At 32.0% G+C, this 17,196-nt stretch overlaps 1 protein-coding gene and 1 long non-coding RNA gene across 2 annotated transcripts; one reads left to right on the forward strand and one right to left on the reverse strand.

The window, feature by feature from the left end:
• Positions 1-731: 731 nt before the first annotated feature.
• Positions 732-12,890, reverse strand: LOC109817239 (putative aminotransferase TAT2). Its single transcript, XM_020382455.3, has 7 exons — positions 12,571-12,890; positions 10,596-10,935; positions 10,052-10,270; positions 9,517-9,576; positions 5,462-5,617; positions 4,469-4,562; positions 732-1,129 (listed from the first exon to the last, which is right to left on the reverse strand). Exons 1-7 carry the CDS (start codon positions 12,873-12,875, stop codon positions 1,002-1,004), a joined length of 1,302 nt encoding a protein of 433 aa, XP_020238044.2. The 5' UTR covers positions 12,876-12,890; the 3' UTR covers positions 732-1,001.
• On the forward strand, positions 5,496-10,664 carry LOC145950796 (uncharacterized). The gene is made up of 3 exons (XR_014428650.1): positions 5,496-5,607; positions 6,689-6,757; positions 10,554-10,664. It is a non-coding gene; the product is annotated as an uncharacterized LOC145950796 (long non-coding RNA).
• Positions 12,891-17,196: the final 4,306 nt, after the last annotated feature.

Raw genomic sequence — 17,196 nt, forward strand, 5'->3', positions numbered from 1 at the left:
AAGTAAAATTAGAAAATCCTTAAAAAATGTATTTTAGATTTTCATAAAGAAGAAAAATATTATTTATTTAATAAACACAATTTTCTTAACTTATATAATACAAAAACTAATACAACTTTTACATCACACGAGTAACGAATGTGGGTCCCACCTCAGCTATCTTCATTAATGTTAGATATGTTATGCGTGTTCTGAGAAGAAAAATAAAAACTAAGTTTTGCTTTTATGTTTTCTTATTGATAAAAAAAAAAAAAACATAAAAACTTCGCCGCAACAAAAAGGCTGCTTTCACTACTTGCAACTAGAGTGTCCAGAAACCGAAGGCAAATGATAGCAATCTGGCTAGCCCAACAAGGCCCAAAAGTACCAGGACCAGCCCAGCTTGGATGAAAGATTATATTTTGGGCCAGGAGTTGCTGATAGAGGCCCATACAGTAGCTTATGTTTTCTTGCTTTTAATAATTGTATTTCTACACGTGTAGGAACTACATTTATGTTTCAGCACCTTTTTATGTAATAGACATATTTCCAACATTCGATATTTAAGTCCTCAATACAAATATATACATATATATATATATATATATATATATATATATATATATATATATATATATATAATATTAGTAGCCATATGAATTATGACTAAGGATTTTTGAATACCCCATTTTTTTATATACATAAAGAACAATAATTATTTATTGTTTTGGTTAACAAGAAAATAGAATTCCTTTCCTGTCAATCTACTTAAAAGTAAAATAATACTTTTGATTTGATAATTTACATAAGTTAATCATCAAATTCTGATCTTTTGGTAACCAATACAACTATTCAACCATTTATGTTAATAATTATTATTCACAATACTTATTATTTCTCTTTATCTGTTTTTCTTATTATATCATATAATCTATCATGTTTATATACTTTTTTCACTGAGTATATATCATATATCATATGAGTGTACAGAAATTATTACTCTCCTTTTATCTGTGAATTGACTAGTCTTTGGAAAATTTTCTTGCATGCCTTTGACAGAAATATTTTACCCTTTTCATACCCTCCTCAAGATCAGATGGGTCAACAGCAAAAATAATACGAAGCCAATTTTTCAGCCCTACTGCAGTTCCTGCAAATTAAATTATAAGAATAAGGTTGTATTTGACCTGACTTTATTTATCTATTTATATAAATTTAATAGTTAATTTAAAATTGAAATATAAGATCTTTAACTTTAAAATTAAAATATTCTGTAGTAATTTTATACTCTCTCCGTTTTTTTTTCATAGTCGTTTTGTCAAAGTTTGTTGTTTTTTTTTCATTGTCATATTACTAAAATCAATGAGTTATTAATTTTTTTCTTTCATTTTTACCCTTGATAATTAATACATGTTTCATGAACAATGTGTGTATTTATTTTTAATGTCTACCTAATTTTTCTCCAACTACTCATATAAAGTTAATGTGCATTTATAAGAGCAATATGTTTCCAACACAATACTATAAAAAAATATAAAAAGGGACAACTATTTAATGGAGTAGTTCAACAGTCTAAAAAATGCAAAAAAAAATAAAGGGTAAAATTGGAAAGTAAGTAATAAATATTTTTGAAAACTAAAATATCAATGATTTCCTTAAGTCTCGTGCAAAACCTTAAACGACTATGAAAAGAAAACGGAGGGAGTATCTTTTATGTGATGCCCCAAGTCTTTCCTTTTCTTTTCCCTACACTTCCCTATTTCCTAAAACACTCTTCCACCTCATTTTCTAGCTGATCAGTTGTAACGGGAGGGAAGCTCAAACTCGGAGGGTCGGGAATTGTCTCATTCTTCTTCTCCATCTTTTCCACACTTCATTCATTCTTCGGTGCTTCTGAAATTAGGTTAGGGAAGTTCACTTTCAGGTTGTGTGGATTGAATTCGTGTTGTTTGAGGTGTTGGTGGTGTGTGTGGGACGATTTGAGCTGTTGAAGGGGGGAAAGTTGGGTTTTTGGTGTTGTATTGGAAATGATGAGAATTAGGACAAAGATGATGGTTGTATGTTCATGTTCTAAGTTGTTTCAGTTGCTTTACATTGTTGTAAAGGCTTGGGAATGGTTGTATGTGTTGGATTCTCCTTGAATTGCAAGTTTTGGTGAAATTTGTGAAGTGGGTATGTTGGATTTTGAACTCGCGTCGGGCGTGCCTTCATGGCACCGAACGAGCATTCAATAGAGACCCAAGTATCACAACCACGCCGAGCGCGAAGTTGGTCGCGTTGGGCATGAAGTGAGATTGAGGTCTCTGATTGAATGGCGCTGGACGTGGAGGAGGTGGCACCGGGCGTGTTATCAGAAAAAGGAATATGGGAACCTCTACTGATATGGCGCCGGGCATGACACTTACCACGTCGGGAGTAATTCTTTAAAGGAGTCTCTGCCAAGTCTTAGTGTTGGGCGAGACACCCTAGGCGTGAGAGGGCCTTGTTGCCCTCGGGGTATATTCGTCAGGTGTGGAACTTACCACGTCGAGCGTGGAAATTCCCACGTTTGGCGAGATCTGCTAGACTGACGTGTGGGGTGACTTTCCCATGCCGGGCGTGAGAGAGAGCTTTAGAGTTCTCTATTTGAGCTTAACACCGGGCAAAATGGGAATTTTTCCGGGCACAACTCTATTACAATATGTGGATTGAAATGTTGATTTCTTAATGATGAAAATGAGTTGTATACTTGCTGGTTCAGTTGTTTATGTGTTGTTAATGCGGATGCTATATTAATGTGTTGCAATAGACATATGTTGAGTGGTTAAGGTGAAATGTTAAGTTGTATGCTGTTTAGGTTGCAAAGTTGATTAAAAGTTGCTACGTTGAATGAAATTTTCTAAGTTGTTTAAAAGTCGATAACTTGCTGCCTATGGTTGTAAAGTTGATAAGTTGAGGATATATAGTTGATGATATGTGTCTTATGTTGAGTTACGTAGTGTTAAGGTGAAAGTTGAAAGATGTTTTTAAAGTGGATTCCCTTAGTATTATATGGGCAACATGGAAGTAGTTGATCCATGTTATGGTTGAATGACCAAAGTGAATAAGGTATCTTATTAGAGATGTAGTTTTTGACTAAGTACTGGAGGATGCGTGGTACTTGGAGGACAATGGGTGGACTAACTCCACATGTGGATTGGTGATGCAGGCCAAGGCCGTGGTAGGCTCATACCCAAACCCTTCTACCCTAATAGTAGTACTAGACCTCCGAGTCTAAGTAGCACACATAAGAAATCAACTATTGTTGTTCATACCTGATTTTCTTTAGAGTTCCTAAAGTTGTACTATACCTGACCTGACTGAGATAGGTCTAAAGCTAGATTTGATAGAGTTTATGCCACCTAGACTGCTCAACCTCAGTTGTTGAAGATCTCCTAAGTTGTATATGCGTGACGACATATTTGTTGATGTTGTGTATATTTATATATGTTATTGTTTAAGTTGACAGTTGAAAGTTGAATGTTGTGTTCCCTTTAGTTGTTCATTATATGATGTTGATTTTATATGATGATTGTTTTTGTGAGCTTACTGGTTGTTTCCTTATAGTTGAAACTGGTATGACCATACAATTGTATGCAAGCACATTAGGAGTATATGCCCTTGCGATGTTGGGCAAACATTCTTTTGGATGAGACTTAGCAAATGAGTTGATATTTTGTTGTTTTTTATTGTGATCGGCCACCTAGTTATTTTGTATATGATATTTCATCATTTACTTCCAGTTGTATATGTATCAATATATGAGATTTAGTTGTATGTTCTCAGTATGTATATAACTTTGACAGTGTGATGTTTTATTTTATGCATTTTGCATGATATGGAAAAATGTAATTGATAAATTTTCCACTAACACTATAGACCGTATAAAATTTGCTGGATCGTTACATTTTAAACTTAAGAATTACTTTCAAGTTTAAAATTTCTTAGATATTATATATATATATATATATATATATATATCTTGGAATTTGAAATAAAAAATATAGAAGCTGAAAATCCTAAAATCAATTTTAAAAGTTTTTTATTTAGTTTTTAATTAAAAAAATTTGCGTATTCAAGTTATTCTTTTGTTGAAATTTTCTTTAGATCAATTTGTCCTGAGAAAATGATTTGAAAATATGTTTTGTGAAATTTTATTTAATACTTAACAATTTTTTTAATTGTTAATGTATTAATCACAAAGCCTATTTTCTAAAACTTATTAATATTTTTACAAAACCATCTTCGACTATTTTATTAAATATGGGTAATTTTATTTTAAAATTACTTAAATAGTATACTTTCTAAAAGTAATTACCTTTATGGTATAAATCACCCATCTCAAAGTCAACTTTGCTTTTACTACTGATTGGCACACACAAATTGCCACAAAATTTTCCGATGGGACGAAATTATCAGATGTTTTTCTGCCACAAAAGTAAAGTGTAAAGCATGATTTATGCAATTGTACCTGGAAGAATAATAACAGATTCCTCCTTAGCGAGCTTGAAACAGAAATCTATGTCATCACTAATCCCTTCCAAAAGTGAAAGGTTTAGTTTCACCTGCATTTCATTCGAGAATAAATAAAAGGGTGATACTGATACATGACACAATTTTTATAACATTATGTTATACATCCCCATCACATTCAGTACATATATTTATTGTTTATTTCTTTATTTGTAAAATTTATTGTATATTTTATTATACAAATAACATTCCTTGAAATTGAAATAGAGTACCTTTATTAAGATTATTTCTTAGAATATGTATTTTATATCTAACTCAACCTAATAAAATCAATAATTTATATGATATGAGTGCTCCATTTACATTTGCAGATATATGGTTCAACATTCAGAAAATAAAATTTACAAATCAAATATTTATAAGTAATTAGATAATAACTTGATAACATGTGAGCCCAACAAATGCTAAGATACATTATGATATTATCTTATTATGTAGTTTTTTTTGTGTGGCATAATTAACTTATATAAAACTAATTTATGAAATGAAGATTACTTCTTAGTCATATCATTACACTTTATATTTTCTTTCAAAGAATCTCAATTGTGACACTCCTTTAGTTCTTAAATGTAGGACTCTTTTAACTAATTCATACCCATTTAAGAAGTTAGTTATTCTTATTAGTAACATTAAATTTATTAACAATTAGAATCATATTTCTAAAATTACTCTTAAAATTATTGGTACTCATCATTTCACTGCACTTAATTACTTTCTACTTAATTATGTGTGCATGTTATGTTCTCTAATCTTCATAAAAGAGCCAGCGAATTTATCGTAACTAAGAAAATTTTAGTAAAAAAGCAATTAGTGAAGAAATAATTGGAAAGGAGTCAAGTATAAAAAAAGACAAACGAAAGGAAAAGAAAAATATATCTTAAAAATAGGAACGATAGGGACGAAGCTTGGGAGTATATCTTTAGTTCCTCACCATCAAAGCCATGGACCCTTCTGGTTTGTAAGGGCAAAAAATGCATGGAATTTCCTCTATCTCTTTACAACATATATCTGCAGCATGCCTCAAATTATCAATGGTTTTCTTGAAGAAAATCTCTTCGGTTTGTGCAATTATTCGAGGTACAGCTGCCTGCCAAACCAGAAACGCCATCAATCAATTAATAGATAAATGCATGTTGCCTTAGTGAAAGTCATATGAGGTAAAAAGGAGTAGTGAAAATATCTCACCGTGGACACAGGACACATATATAAGAGATATAGACAGTGAAACCTTCTTAAGAATTATAATTATGTGTTTGATGTAATTGTGGTTGATATGAGATAGTTGTTGTTGTATGTACATATTTTGTGATTCACTAATGAATTATATTTTTTATATTTTATACTAAGTATTTGAGGGTTAGGGTTGAATGTATAATTTGGGAATTTTGTTCAATTTGATTGATTTTGAAAATTTTGATATGAACATGCTTCATTATTTAGATGATTTCTCTCTAGGCTGAAAAATAAATATTTGGGACTATAGATTAGATTCAAAAATTACATAAAATATTAAAAATAATTGAATTATGTTAGTTAAAAAATGAGTCTCATGTCTAGTGCGTGAAAAGTACCATCTATAACTTGTAAACCTTGTTAGGAGCCTTAAATGACCGAACTAGGTTTTGTGGTATTTATAAGCATTGTAGCCTTGGATTTCAAATGGCGTCAAAATCACCAAACAAAGGTCAGAACTTAAGATCTAAACAAATTAGTGAGCATATGTCAAACTGCTAGATTTAGACTTAAAAACTGTGATTTTGTAAGTAATAGATGAATGCATGTAATGAGAGAATAAAATTCTACCTAATCAAGCATTTTGGGTGAAATTTGTAACACTCTATGTTTTCGCAATTAGATAAATAATATTGTTGTTATAAAATATAAAGAGTTGAGGTTATAAGACATTTTAAGGTTTAAATTATATTTTATATATTTGTTTTGATGAAGATTTTATTTTAATATAATATTTTGTTGTTGTTGTTGTTGTTGTTGTTATTATTATTATTATTATTATAAAGTGATGGGAAGATAGGTAACCAGAGTTAAGGTTGAATAACCGTGTATGGATTAGAGGGAGATTAAGTTAGGTTTAACATTAAAAAGAGAGACACGTCGTCGATTTCTACTCACACTCTCATTTTTCTTTTACGCTTTGAAGAATCAAGAGGATAGGAGACAAGAGGAGATTGTTTCAAAGATCCACATTCTTCGCTATTTGTTGATAGAGGTAAGGGGGAGTGAGAATTATTGCTCTAGAGCGTGAGGTAACCGATGAGTAGTGAGGTTGGCCCCCAACCTCTTTGTGTTGTAAGCGTTGCACGAAGAGGGAAATCCTAATTGTTTTCTGTTCTTGTTTATTGTCTGCCACATGATTATATTGCACTTGAATTGATATGAATTGTGAGTATATATATGATTAACATCGTGCATTAAGCCTATTTGGTATGGATTGAGTTGCATGTGAGTTCCTGTGGGAATCCTAAGAGTACATGTGAGAATGGTTACTGTGTGAGTACTTGATGGGAATGTATGGTGATATGAAATTCATGTCTTATAGATGCATTGTATGATAAATTAGAGTGTTTTTACCGATTGGAATGATAAATACATGTTTTGGATTTTTTTGTTCAAAAATCGCAATTCTACAAGTTTTGATGTTTCTAATATGGCGTCGGGTGCTACTTGTGTCTCGCCAGGCGCTGGGGTGCTCAAGAGCAGGGTTCACTCTTTGTTTTGTTTGCGCCAAGAGTGGGGCATGCCTCGTCAGGTGTTATCGAGACTGTGAGTCTCTATGATACTCACGCTAGATGAGGGTGAGGTTGGTCAAGTGTGGGGGCTCTAGGGGAGTCCTTGTTGCTATCTCGTCGAGCATGATATGGGTCACGCAAGACGTGAATCATCTCGAGAGCTATGAGTGCTCTCTAGACGAGTTGTGTCAAGCGCGAATGAATTTTCGTCGGGCGCTGATTGTATATAAAAGTTGTTTTCTCTATGAGAACTAAGAGATGTAAGAAGTAATTTGAATGTTGATGAATATGAAATGAACATGTATGCTTGGTAAATTACTTGAGTGAGATACTTGATTCCTGTTAGCAATTTGTGTATGTGGTAATGTGTATATATGATTAATAACAATTGTGAGCATGACAAATCGTATGTGTGACAAATCGTTGGATGGAAAATCGTTGAGCATATGTATAAATTGCATTTAAAATATGAAAGAGTCAGTGTGACATGCATCATATGTACGCAAATCAGAAAATTGACAAATCATTTAATATGCACTACACATATCTTGAGATTAGTATCACATGCATGGAAATCAAGAGTCTGTGTTTATTGCATTCCATATTTGCATGTGCCTGAATTACTTATGATTGATGTGTGGTTAACAAGTGCATGTGCCTGAATTACTTATTATTGTTCTATTGTATAAATAATGTATGAAGTGTGTTTGACTATCTATTTCTTATTCTATGCCATAAGTTAGTTATATTGAGTAATTGATTTTATATCCCTTGTAATTTGTTATTTCTACTGAGTTTAATTTATATTAAAATGTGATACCTCAGTTCATTATTACATTGAGATTATTCAATTTTTTATCATATTATATTGTGTGATATGTATGTGGGGTAGAGGGTGTCACAAAATTTTGACACATATATTTTGCATAGGGATGACAATAAACCGAACCATCTTGAAATAGTTCAAAACTCAACTCAATAATTAGCTCGTTGAATTTGGTTCATGAACCAAATGAGTTAAACTTAAGTTAAAGATCCATCTTGATAAATAAATGAGTTGAACTTGAGTTGTGTATAGTTTGATTCATTTAATTCATGAATCGCCATGATATGTAAATATATAATTCATATAATTAACTTTCTATTTTTTTAGCTTATTAAAGTTTGAAAGAAATTTCAAAACTTAGTTATAAGTTAATAATAATAATAAAAGAAGTAACCACTTTAGAACTTTGTGGTTATAGATTGGATTTTCTAGTATTTTATGTAAGGTGAAGTACTTTTAATTTATACAAACTTTAGTTGTCATCATGTTTCTTAAGAGTCGTACCTTGTAATCTCACAAAAACTAATAGAATAAGTTATGTTTCATCTTTTAAAAATAATAAACAATCATTTTATTTAAAATCTATTATTAAATTGAAAATTTGAAATGTATAAAATTAAAAAAAATTGAGTCTTAGTTCATGTGATTCAAGCTAACATGTTGAATTAAGCTACTAGCTAACTTGAATTAAGTTGAGTTCGAGTTGGAAAAAAAAGTTTATATCGAACTCGAGTTGAGTCAAATGTTATCGAACTAAATCAAATTTAGCTTAATTTGACTCATTTTTAGTCCTAATTTTGATTAACCAAGCAAATATCTTATAATGACATAATACTTATTACTAAAAATACTTTTACTTACACTATAGACACAATATATATTGATATATTATTAAAAGTATAAATATAAATTATAGTGACACATAATATATGTTGTTGAATCTCATTCAAAATCAATACTAAAATTATGTATAACTATATATCAAATAAATTTATATCTACATATATAATATTTATAGTAACACTTTTTATATATTACTATATCTAACATTTTTTTTGGGTAGTATTTTAGATGAAAATTCTATCATATATCAGCACCAAACCAAATAACTTGGATTTAATAACAAAGCTAGCAACAATACATGAAAACTAGCTAGTCAAGTCTTTTGACAGTAAGACATGTCTGCACAAGAATACTTCTAGTATACCTTGGTATTTTGTGAAATGTAACATTTTTTACCTTCATATTTCTCTATTTAACATCATCAAATTTGAGTTAAAACTTTTTTGTTTTGTATTTTTGATTTTTCCTTTTCAGATTGTAGTATCAATTAAAGCTTTAAATAAAACTAAGTTGCTTCAATTAAAACATTACTGGTAGCCAAAGAAGGCATGCAAGAGAAAATTAGAAAACCTGGATGAAAGTGGCTGGACCTCCCAAAAGATCAAAGTACTTTTTAATGCGCTCAACTACCTGCATAAGAAACATATGGTTTCTAAAATCATATTAGGTGATTGAATACCATGAAGAACCATTTAGCATTTAGAAGCAGCAGCAAAAAATTTCAGCTATGAAATGTTAATTTAAAGTACCAGTCAGATATATATTGAAACTTGAATATATAGAATAGCTAGAGAGTGAAGCAATCGAATAGGAAATAAAGGTAGTTCAACACAAATGAAATAAAGTATTGCATAGAGTGTGAAGTGTGAACCATCAACAAACGTAAATGAAGAAAGGTTCATTGCCATGTCTAAGAACATAAATCAATGAGGATCAATGATAAGATCAGTGGAGCATCTTTCCTATTAACTAATGAACTTCTAATTGTAGTATGCATGTAAGGTTATTCAAGTACCATATGGGATCAATGATCTAAGACACAAGATGATAAATATAAAAATATAAAAAGTGGATTAAACAGAGAGTGAGAGGAACAAGAATTAACCTTTGGATTTCTAAAAGTGCCAGATGGATCATTTGTGACAAACCACCCAAGCCTCCAACCAGGAACTATCCATCTCTTAGAGAGAGAGCCAAGAGTGAGAACAGGAACAACAGAGCCAAAAACTCCCATTGGCACAAAAGGCTTTCCCCCAAAGGCAAGGTGACCATAAACTTCATCAGAAATCACAATTGTTCCAACCCTTTTTGCAGTTTCAGCAATCTAAGTCCAACATACAAACATATCAGGAACTCATGTTAATGTTGTCAACACCACTACATTTAGCATTTTTGACAACCTTTCTCTACTAATATTTATTAAAATATTATTATAGATTAAGTTAACAAGTTATTGTCAACTTTTACATAGTGTCTCAAAACTCAAGAGTCACTTAAAGTTTGGATACTAGTTTCCAAAACTTTTACGAATTTTTTTTTATCGAGAAAAACTCTTTATTTTCAATGGAAAAACCTTCTAAATATCTTTTAAATTTGTATTCAAACAGATTCATAGAATATAACCATATCATAGGCAACTAAGAACAAACCTTCTCCAAATGATGATAGCTGTACACATTCCCACAAGGACTTCCAGGGTTTATGATCACCAACGCAACCGTGTTGTGATCAGCAAGAGCTTCAACTGCATGAAGATCAACCTCCCAACCTTTCTCTGGAAGAAGATCATAATGCCTCACTTCAACCCCTCTAAATGCAGCACTGAGTTCATAGATTGCAAAGCCTGGTCTTGGAAGCAAGATGTTTGCACCAGGGCGAGCAAGCATGGCCACTGAAACATCAATGGCTTGTGTGCATCCACAAGTGATGAAAACATCATCACTTGATAGTTGGTAAGGAAGGTCACGAGATAGATATTCAGCAATTGCACTGTCTCCAATATAACAGTAATTAATAACATCAGTGACACACACACAAGTGATGTGAAAATTTAAAACAATTGATGTGTACTCAACTTTAAACCAAGAGAAACTCGATGGTACTTTAAAATATTTTGGTGTTGTTACGGAGAAACTCTCTCTCCCACTCTCTCCTTTATGATGTTTAAACTTGTTCAACTAATGAACAATTTATCAAAACCGTAGATTTTGAAGGGGATCTATGCCTACTCTTTGCTCACTTTTTAGACTGGCATTACATAGATTTATTTTATTTTATTTTTATTTAAAAAATGCAATGATACCAATTTCCCCCCCCCCTTCTGTTCTACAAAATTTAGAGATAACTCTTTAAGTAATTTCGTTTTGGCGTTATACTCTTTAATAAAATTAAAATTTCTCGTTGATATGTAATACCGATTTTAAATATCGACCTTGTCCAGCTTAATTATTGACTTGAAACTTTAATGTTAGTTTTTTTTAAGGACAAACTTTAATTTTAGTAAAAGTAATATTTAAATGAGCATCTAACTATTATCCTCTATATTTTTCTTAAAAATACTATATCATGATGTTACTCTTTTTAAATCGATTTGAAAAATTGGACATGTTTTTTCTCATGTTTGGCCTAACACATTGTTATACCTAAATTAAACCTTAATGCTTTATTTGGAAGAGGAAAAGGAATAGAAGATAATGAGATATAATAAATGAGAATTGATTTAATAGAAAATAGAATGAAATAATTATAATTATTTGATAGAGTGAAATTAAGTGAGAAATAGAACAGAACTTATATTTATAATTACTATTTAATTTATTCTTAGTTTGCAAAATAGTTTAAATTATTGTTATTTTACATATTTTACAAATCTCACAAGAACCTCTTCAATGGAAAAGGTATAAAAAATAATGTGGAATTTATTTTTAATTCCTCACAATTATCTTTAAATACACTTCACCAAATACAAAGATTGTTTTTTTCAAATCCACTATAATCCTTCCCCTTCTTAGTAAATAATCTTCATCAAATAAAGGTTAAGACTTTTTTTATAAAAAAATTAATAATATCTTTTGATTAAAAAAACATTTTAAACGTGCATCTTGAAAAAAAAAATTATATTTGTATATATTTTAAAGATAAATTTTTTAGACTGAATTTTTAAGAATAAAAACGTGACTTTTGAGTTTTGGACCTTAAAAAATTTATATAACCATTAATATAAAATAATTTATTTTAAAAAGAACTTAAAGTAAGAGTCTCATTGGTTCATGATTGGATCGACATGAGCCTTTTCTTAATCTGATTTGGCACATACCAGTATACTACACAAGGAAAACAAAGTATAAGAACAATATTTTCTCTACACTTTATTCTTATATATATATATATATATATATATATATATATATATATATATATATATATATATTTTCTTTCTATCTCACTCGGTATTTAACAATATTTGGTGTCCAAATATATTTTTCCAAAGTATAAACAATTATGGAATGTCGGTGATAAGGATCTGATGCATACATATACACTAATCAATAACAATAACAAATATAAATATAGGACACTAATAAGAAATTTGAAACAAGAGATAGAGAGGCAAGGAAGCATTACATCCTGGCTTGGAGAAGACCAGCAGTGGGAGCATAGCCACGAAACTTGTGTGACCTAAGTGCTTCAGAAACAGCTTCTTCAGCAACGTTGGAGATGGGAAAGTAACTGGTGAGAGTTGGGTCACCCATACCCAGAGAAATAACTCTCTTGCTATCACCACCATTCTCATCAATGGTTTCCATTAGAAGGCTAATAAAACCCTTAATGGTAATGGTGCAAGTTGCTGTGTTTTCATTGTTGTTGTTATTCACGCCCACAACTCTACTTTCCATCTCTAGCTCAGGGGTTGGTGTCTCACCATGCATCTCTATATATGTTTATATCTTTAAATATTAATAAATGAAAGAGTTAATCATCTATACATTGCTAGTGTAAAGTTTTTTTTTTTTACACTGACAACTAATCATATTTTTTAATAGTGTCATGTTAGTTGTTTATTTAATAAAATAAAAATAAAATAAAATAATTTAAAAAATATGATTGGTTTTCTTTCTCTAACTCATTTATCTTTCCTATTAAATTCTTTCTCTAACTTATTTATCTCCCTCCTATTAAATTCATTCTTTAACTCATTTTTCTCTCATATCTCATGATGTCTCAAATTTGGATCCTCTCCTGCAATTTTTTTTCTCCAGCCTCTCTCCTGCAACATTAATAGTCATGAGATATATCTAATGGCTCAAATTTAATCTTATAATTAATGTAACTTCTTAAATAATTAAATTTGAGCCATTAGATATATCTAATGACTATTAATATTGCAGGAGAGAGGCTGGAGAGAGAAAATTGCAGGAGAGGATCCAAATTCTAATGTCTTCCCCCTCTCTCTGAACAAATTAAAATTAATTAATAGAAAAATAAATGAATTAGAGAATGAAATTAATAAGAGAGAGAAAATATTTTATTTTCATTTAAAATTAAATTAAATTACTATAATATCCTTTGTACGAATTAACCAAATCAAAAGAAATGAGTGATGTTTTTGTCCTAAAATTTTGGTGTAGATTGCTAACATACTCCCACTAAAAAATAGATGGGAGTATATTAGCATTCCCCATATATATATATAAATATATATATATATATATATATATATATATATATATATATATATATATAAATAAAAGAATGTAACTTCCTTTATAATTGTCACACTTTGTGCATCCATCCCACTAATATTTAAGTAAAACAAATTAATTTCACTATATAGATGCAACATTTGTTTTTTTTTATATTATATATCTTCTAATTATAAATGATAAATTATTTAAAAAGTCATAATTAAAATAATTTACTGTCAATTAATATATTGCTGACAATGTTCTTGATGGGGAAACAACAACACAATAACAATATAAAACAAACTCAAACAGTTATCGCAGCGGAAATAAATTCCCCAAACTAGCAAGAATCTATGAGGAGCAACAACCAATGAACAACAATAATAAATCACAAAAAATCACACACACAGACACTAAGATTTTTAACGTGGAAAACTCCTTAAAGCAAGGGTAAAAAACCACGAGTCATCCAGACCAAAGGAATACCTCCACTATGATCAACAAAGAGTACAAGAGAGTCTCAATAAACTGCACAAAATAATGCTAACACCCAGCCAAACAACAAAGCAATAAAGCTTACAAATAGAGAACAAAGAAGATAAAAAAACTCCAAATATACAGCTGCAGTGCAAACTGAATATCTCCCTACTTAGACCTCATTTCAACGATCCAACCTGTCAGAATGAATAATCGGATGTCACAAACCTGCTGTCCAATTTTCAGCTCGATCCAACGGTGAACGAATCTGAAGTATCGATTTTACTATCGCAGCCCGGTGTAAAAACGAGAATAACTTTCTCTCTTCCTCTCTTTCAAAGTGTTGGTGTTCAAAGTGACTTTTGACTTTCCCTCTTTTTCTCTCTTGTGTTTCAGACCCTCTCTCCACTTAATTAAGAGAGACATCAAGTGGGCTTCTCAATTTTGGGCCTTTTCTCCACATAGGATGGGAGCCCAATACCCAACAAATCTCCCCCTCACAACTATGTGGAGATAACTGCCAAACCGGCGATCTCACAACAAACTTCAAATTTTCCTCTTGGCAATGCTTTAGTCATCATATCAGCACCATTATCATCAGTATGAATTTTAGCCAACTCCAACAGCTTAGCATCCAAAGCATCACGTATCCAATGATACCTTACATCAATATTTTTGGACCTAGAATGGAAAGTTGGATTCTTGCCAAGATGGATAACACTCTGACTATCAACAAATAAAGGATATTTTTCCTGCACAAAACCAAGCTCCTGCAAGAATTTCTTCAACCATAGCAAATCCTTGCATGCTTCAGTAATGGCAATGAACTCCGCCTCAGTAGTAGACAATGCTACACACCTTTGCAGCCTTGATTGCCAAGCCACAACTCCCCCTGCAAACTTAATCAAATAGCCTAAAGTGGACTTTCTGAAATCAACATCTCCAGCCATATCTGAGTCTGGGTAAACAACCAAATTAGGCTTATCACCACCAAAACAAAGTTTCATATCAACAGTACCATGAAGATACCTCAGAATCCATTTCACAGCATTCCAATGCTCTCTACCTGGGTTTTACAAAAATCTATTGACTGTACCAACAGCATGTGCAATATCTGGTCTAGTACACACTATTGCATACATCAAAGTACCCACTGCAGATACATAAGGAACTCTCTCCATGTCTAATTTCTTAGCTTCATTTGAAGGACTCTGTTTAACACTCAATTTAAAATGAGTAGCAAGAGGAGTGCTCATAGCCTTAGCATTTTCCATCTGGAATCTCTGCAACACCCTTTTTAATATATTGTTCCTGTGATAGCCAAAGCTTCCCTTTATCTATGTCACGAATGATTCTTATACCAAGAATCTGTTTAGCAGCTCCCATGTCTTTCATGGAAAATGAATTGCCCAATTGCTTCTTTAACCTGACAATCCTGGAAACATCTTTCCCAATAATAAGCATGTCATCAACATACAATAACAGGATAATAAAGTTATCACCAGAAAACTTTTTAACAAAGACACAATGATCAGAAGTAGTCTTCTTGTAGCCTTGCTCACACATAAAAGACTCAAACTTCTTATACCACTGTCTTGGAGCCTGCTTCAGACCGTATAGACTTTTTCTCAGCCTACATACACAGTCTTCCTTGCCTTTAACCTGAAATCCATCAGGTTGTTTCGTATAAATCTCTTCCTCCAAATCACCATGAAGGAAAGCAGTTTTCACATCCATTTGCTCTACCCTAAATCAAGAGTAGTTGCTAAACTCAAAACTGCTCTAATGGATGACATCTTCACCACAGGTGAGAAAATCTCATTGAAATCAACACCCTTTCTCTGTTTGAAGCCTTTCACCACTAATCTGGCTTTGTACCTTGGAGATGTATAATTACTTTCTTGCTTCCCCCTGAAAATCCACCTATTTTCTAAGGCCCTCTTGCCCTTAGGCAATTTCACCAAGTCATAAGTGTGATTATCATCCAAGGATTTCATCTCATCTTGCATTGCATCCAACCACTGTTGCTTTTCTTCACTTTTCAAAGCCTCTTCAAAACATTCAGGTTCTCCACCATCAGTCAAGGTCACATATTCATCAGAAGAATACCTTGTTGAAGGTTGTCTCTGTCTATTAGACCTCCTGAGTTGAACTTGACGTGGTTTAGGTGCATCATCAATATTCTCATCATGAGACATTTCATGCTCCTCCTGGTCATCATCAATATGAACATCTAATCCACCTCCAAGTTGTTGATCATCAACATCATCATGTTGTTCACCAGGTTGAACACTACCATCAACATTATCAACATCAGTTAGATTTCTATCTTTCTCGGGTGTAGTCTTTTCCACCTTATCAATATCTTCAATGGTTTGGTCTTCCATGAACTGTACATCTCGGCTTCGAACAAGCTTTTTCTCAACAGGATCATAAAACCTGTAGCCAAATTCATCCTCACCATAACCAATGAAGATGCACTGCCTTGTCTTTGCATCCAACTTGGATCTTTCATCTCTTGGAATATGGACAAATGCCTTGCAACCGAAGACACACAAATGATCATAGCTTGCATTCTTGCCAAACCAAATTTTGTCTGGCACCTCACTGTTAAGAATAACAGTAGGAGTGAGATTAATAACATGCATTGTCGTGTATAGTGCCTCACCCCAGAAATGCTTGGGTAATTTAGCATCTGAGAGCATACATCTCACCCTCTCAAGCAATGTCCTGTTCATCCTCTCCGCTAAACCATTCAACTGAGGAGTTTTAGGAGGAGTCTTCTCATGTGCAATACCATGCTGCTTGCAATAAACATCAAAGGGTCCACAATACTCACCACCATTATCAGTACGAATGCGTTTCAGCTTCTTCCCTGACTGTCTTTCAACCAAGGCATGAAATTGTTTGAACCTCTCCAGAACTTGGTCTTTTCTCTGCAAAGCATAGACCCATAGTTTCCTGGAACAATCATTAATAAAGGTAAAAAAGTAAAGTGCACCACTAAAGGATTTTACCTTCAATGGATCACAAACATTAGAATGTACCAATTACAACAACTCTAACTTCCTTGAGGGAGGATGCTTCT

Source organism: Cajanus cajan, chromosome 8 (assembly GCF_000230855.2).
Source record: "Cajanus cajan strain Asha chromosome 8, NIPB_CcT2T_4, whole genome shotgun sequence".
In the NCBI taxonomy this organism is placed as follows: Eukaryota; Viridiplantae; Streptophyta; class Magnoliopsida; order Fabales; family Fabaceae; genus Cajanus; species Cajanus cajan.

What these genes read in the sequence shown, in the direction of transcription:
- LOC109817239 (XM_020382455.3), bottom strand. Translation starts at nt 12,875, where the DNA reads ATGCATGGTGAGACACCAACCCCTGAGCTAGAGATGGAAAGTAGAGTT. An exon ending in GCACTTTTAGAAATCCAAAG is followed by an intron (nt 9,577 to 10,051) that starts GTTAATTCTTGT and finishes TTTCTTATGCAG; the next exon opens with GTAGTTGAGCGCATTAAAAA. An exon ending in GTCCAGCCACTTTCATCCAG is followed by an intron (nt 5,618 to 9,516) that starts GTTTTCTAATTT and finishes CTGGTTTGGCAG; the next exon opens with GCAGCTGTACCTCGAATAAT.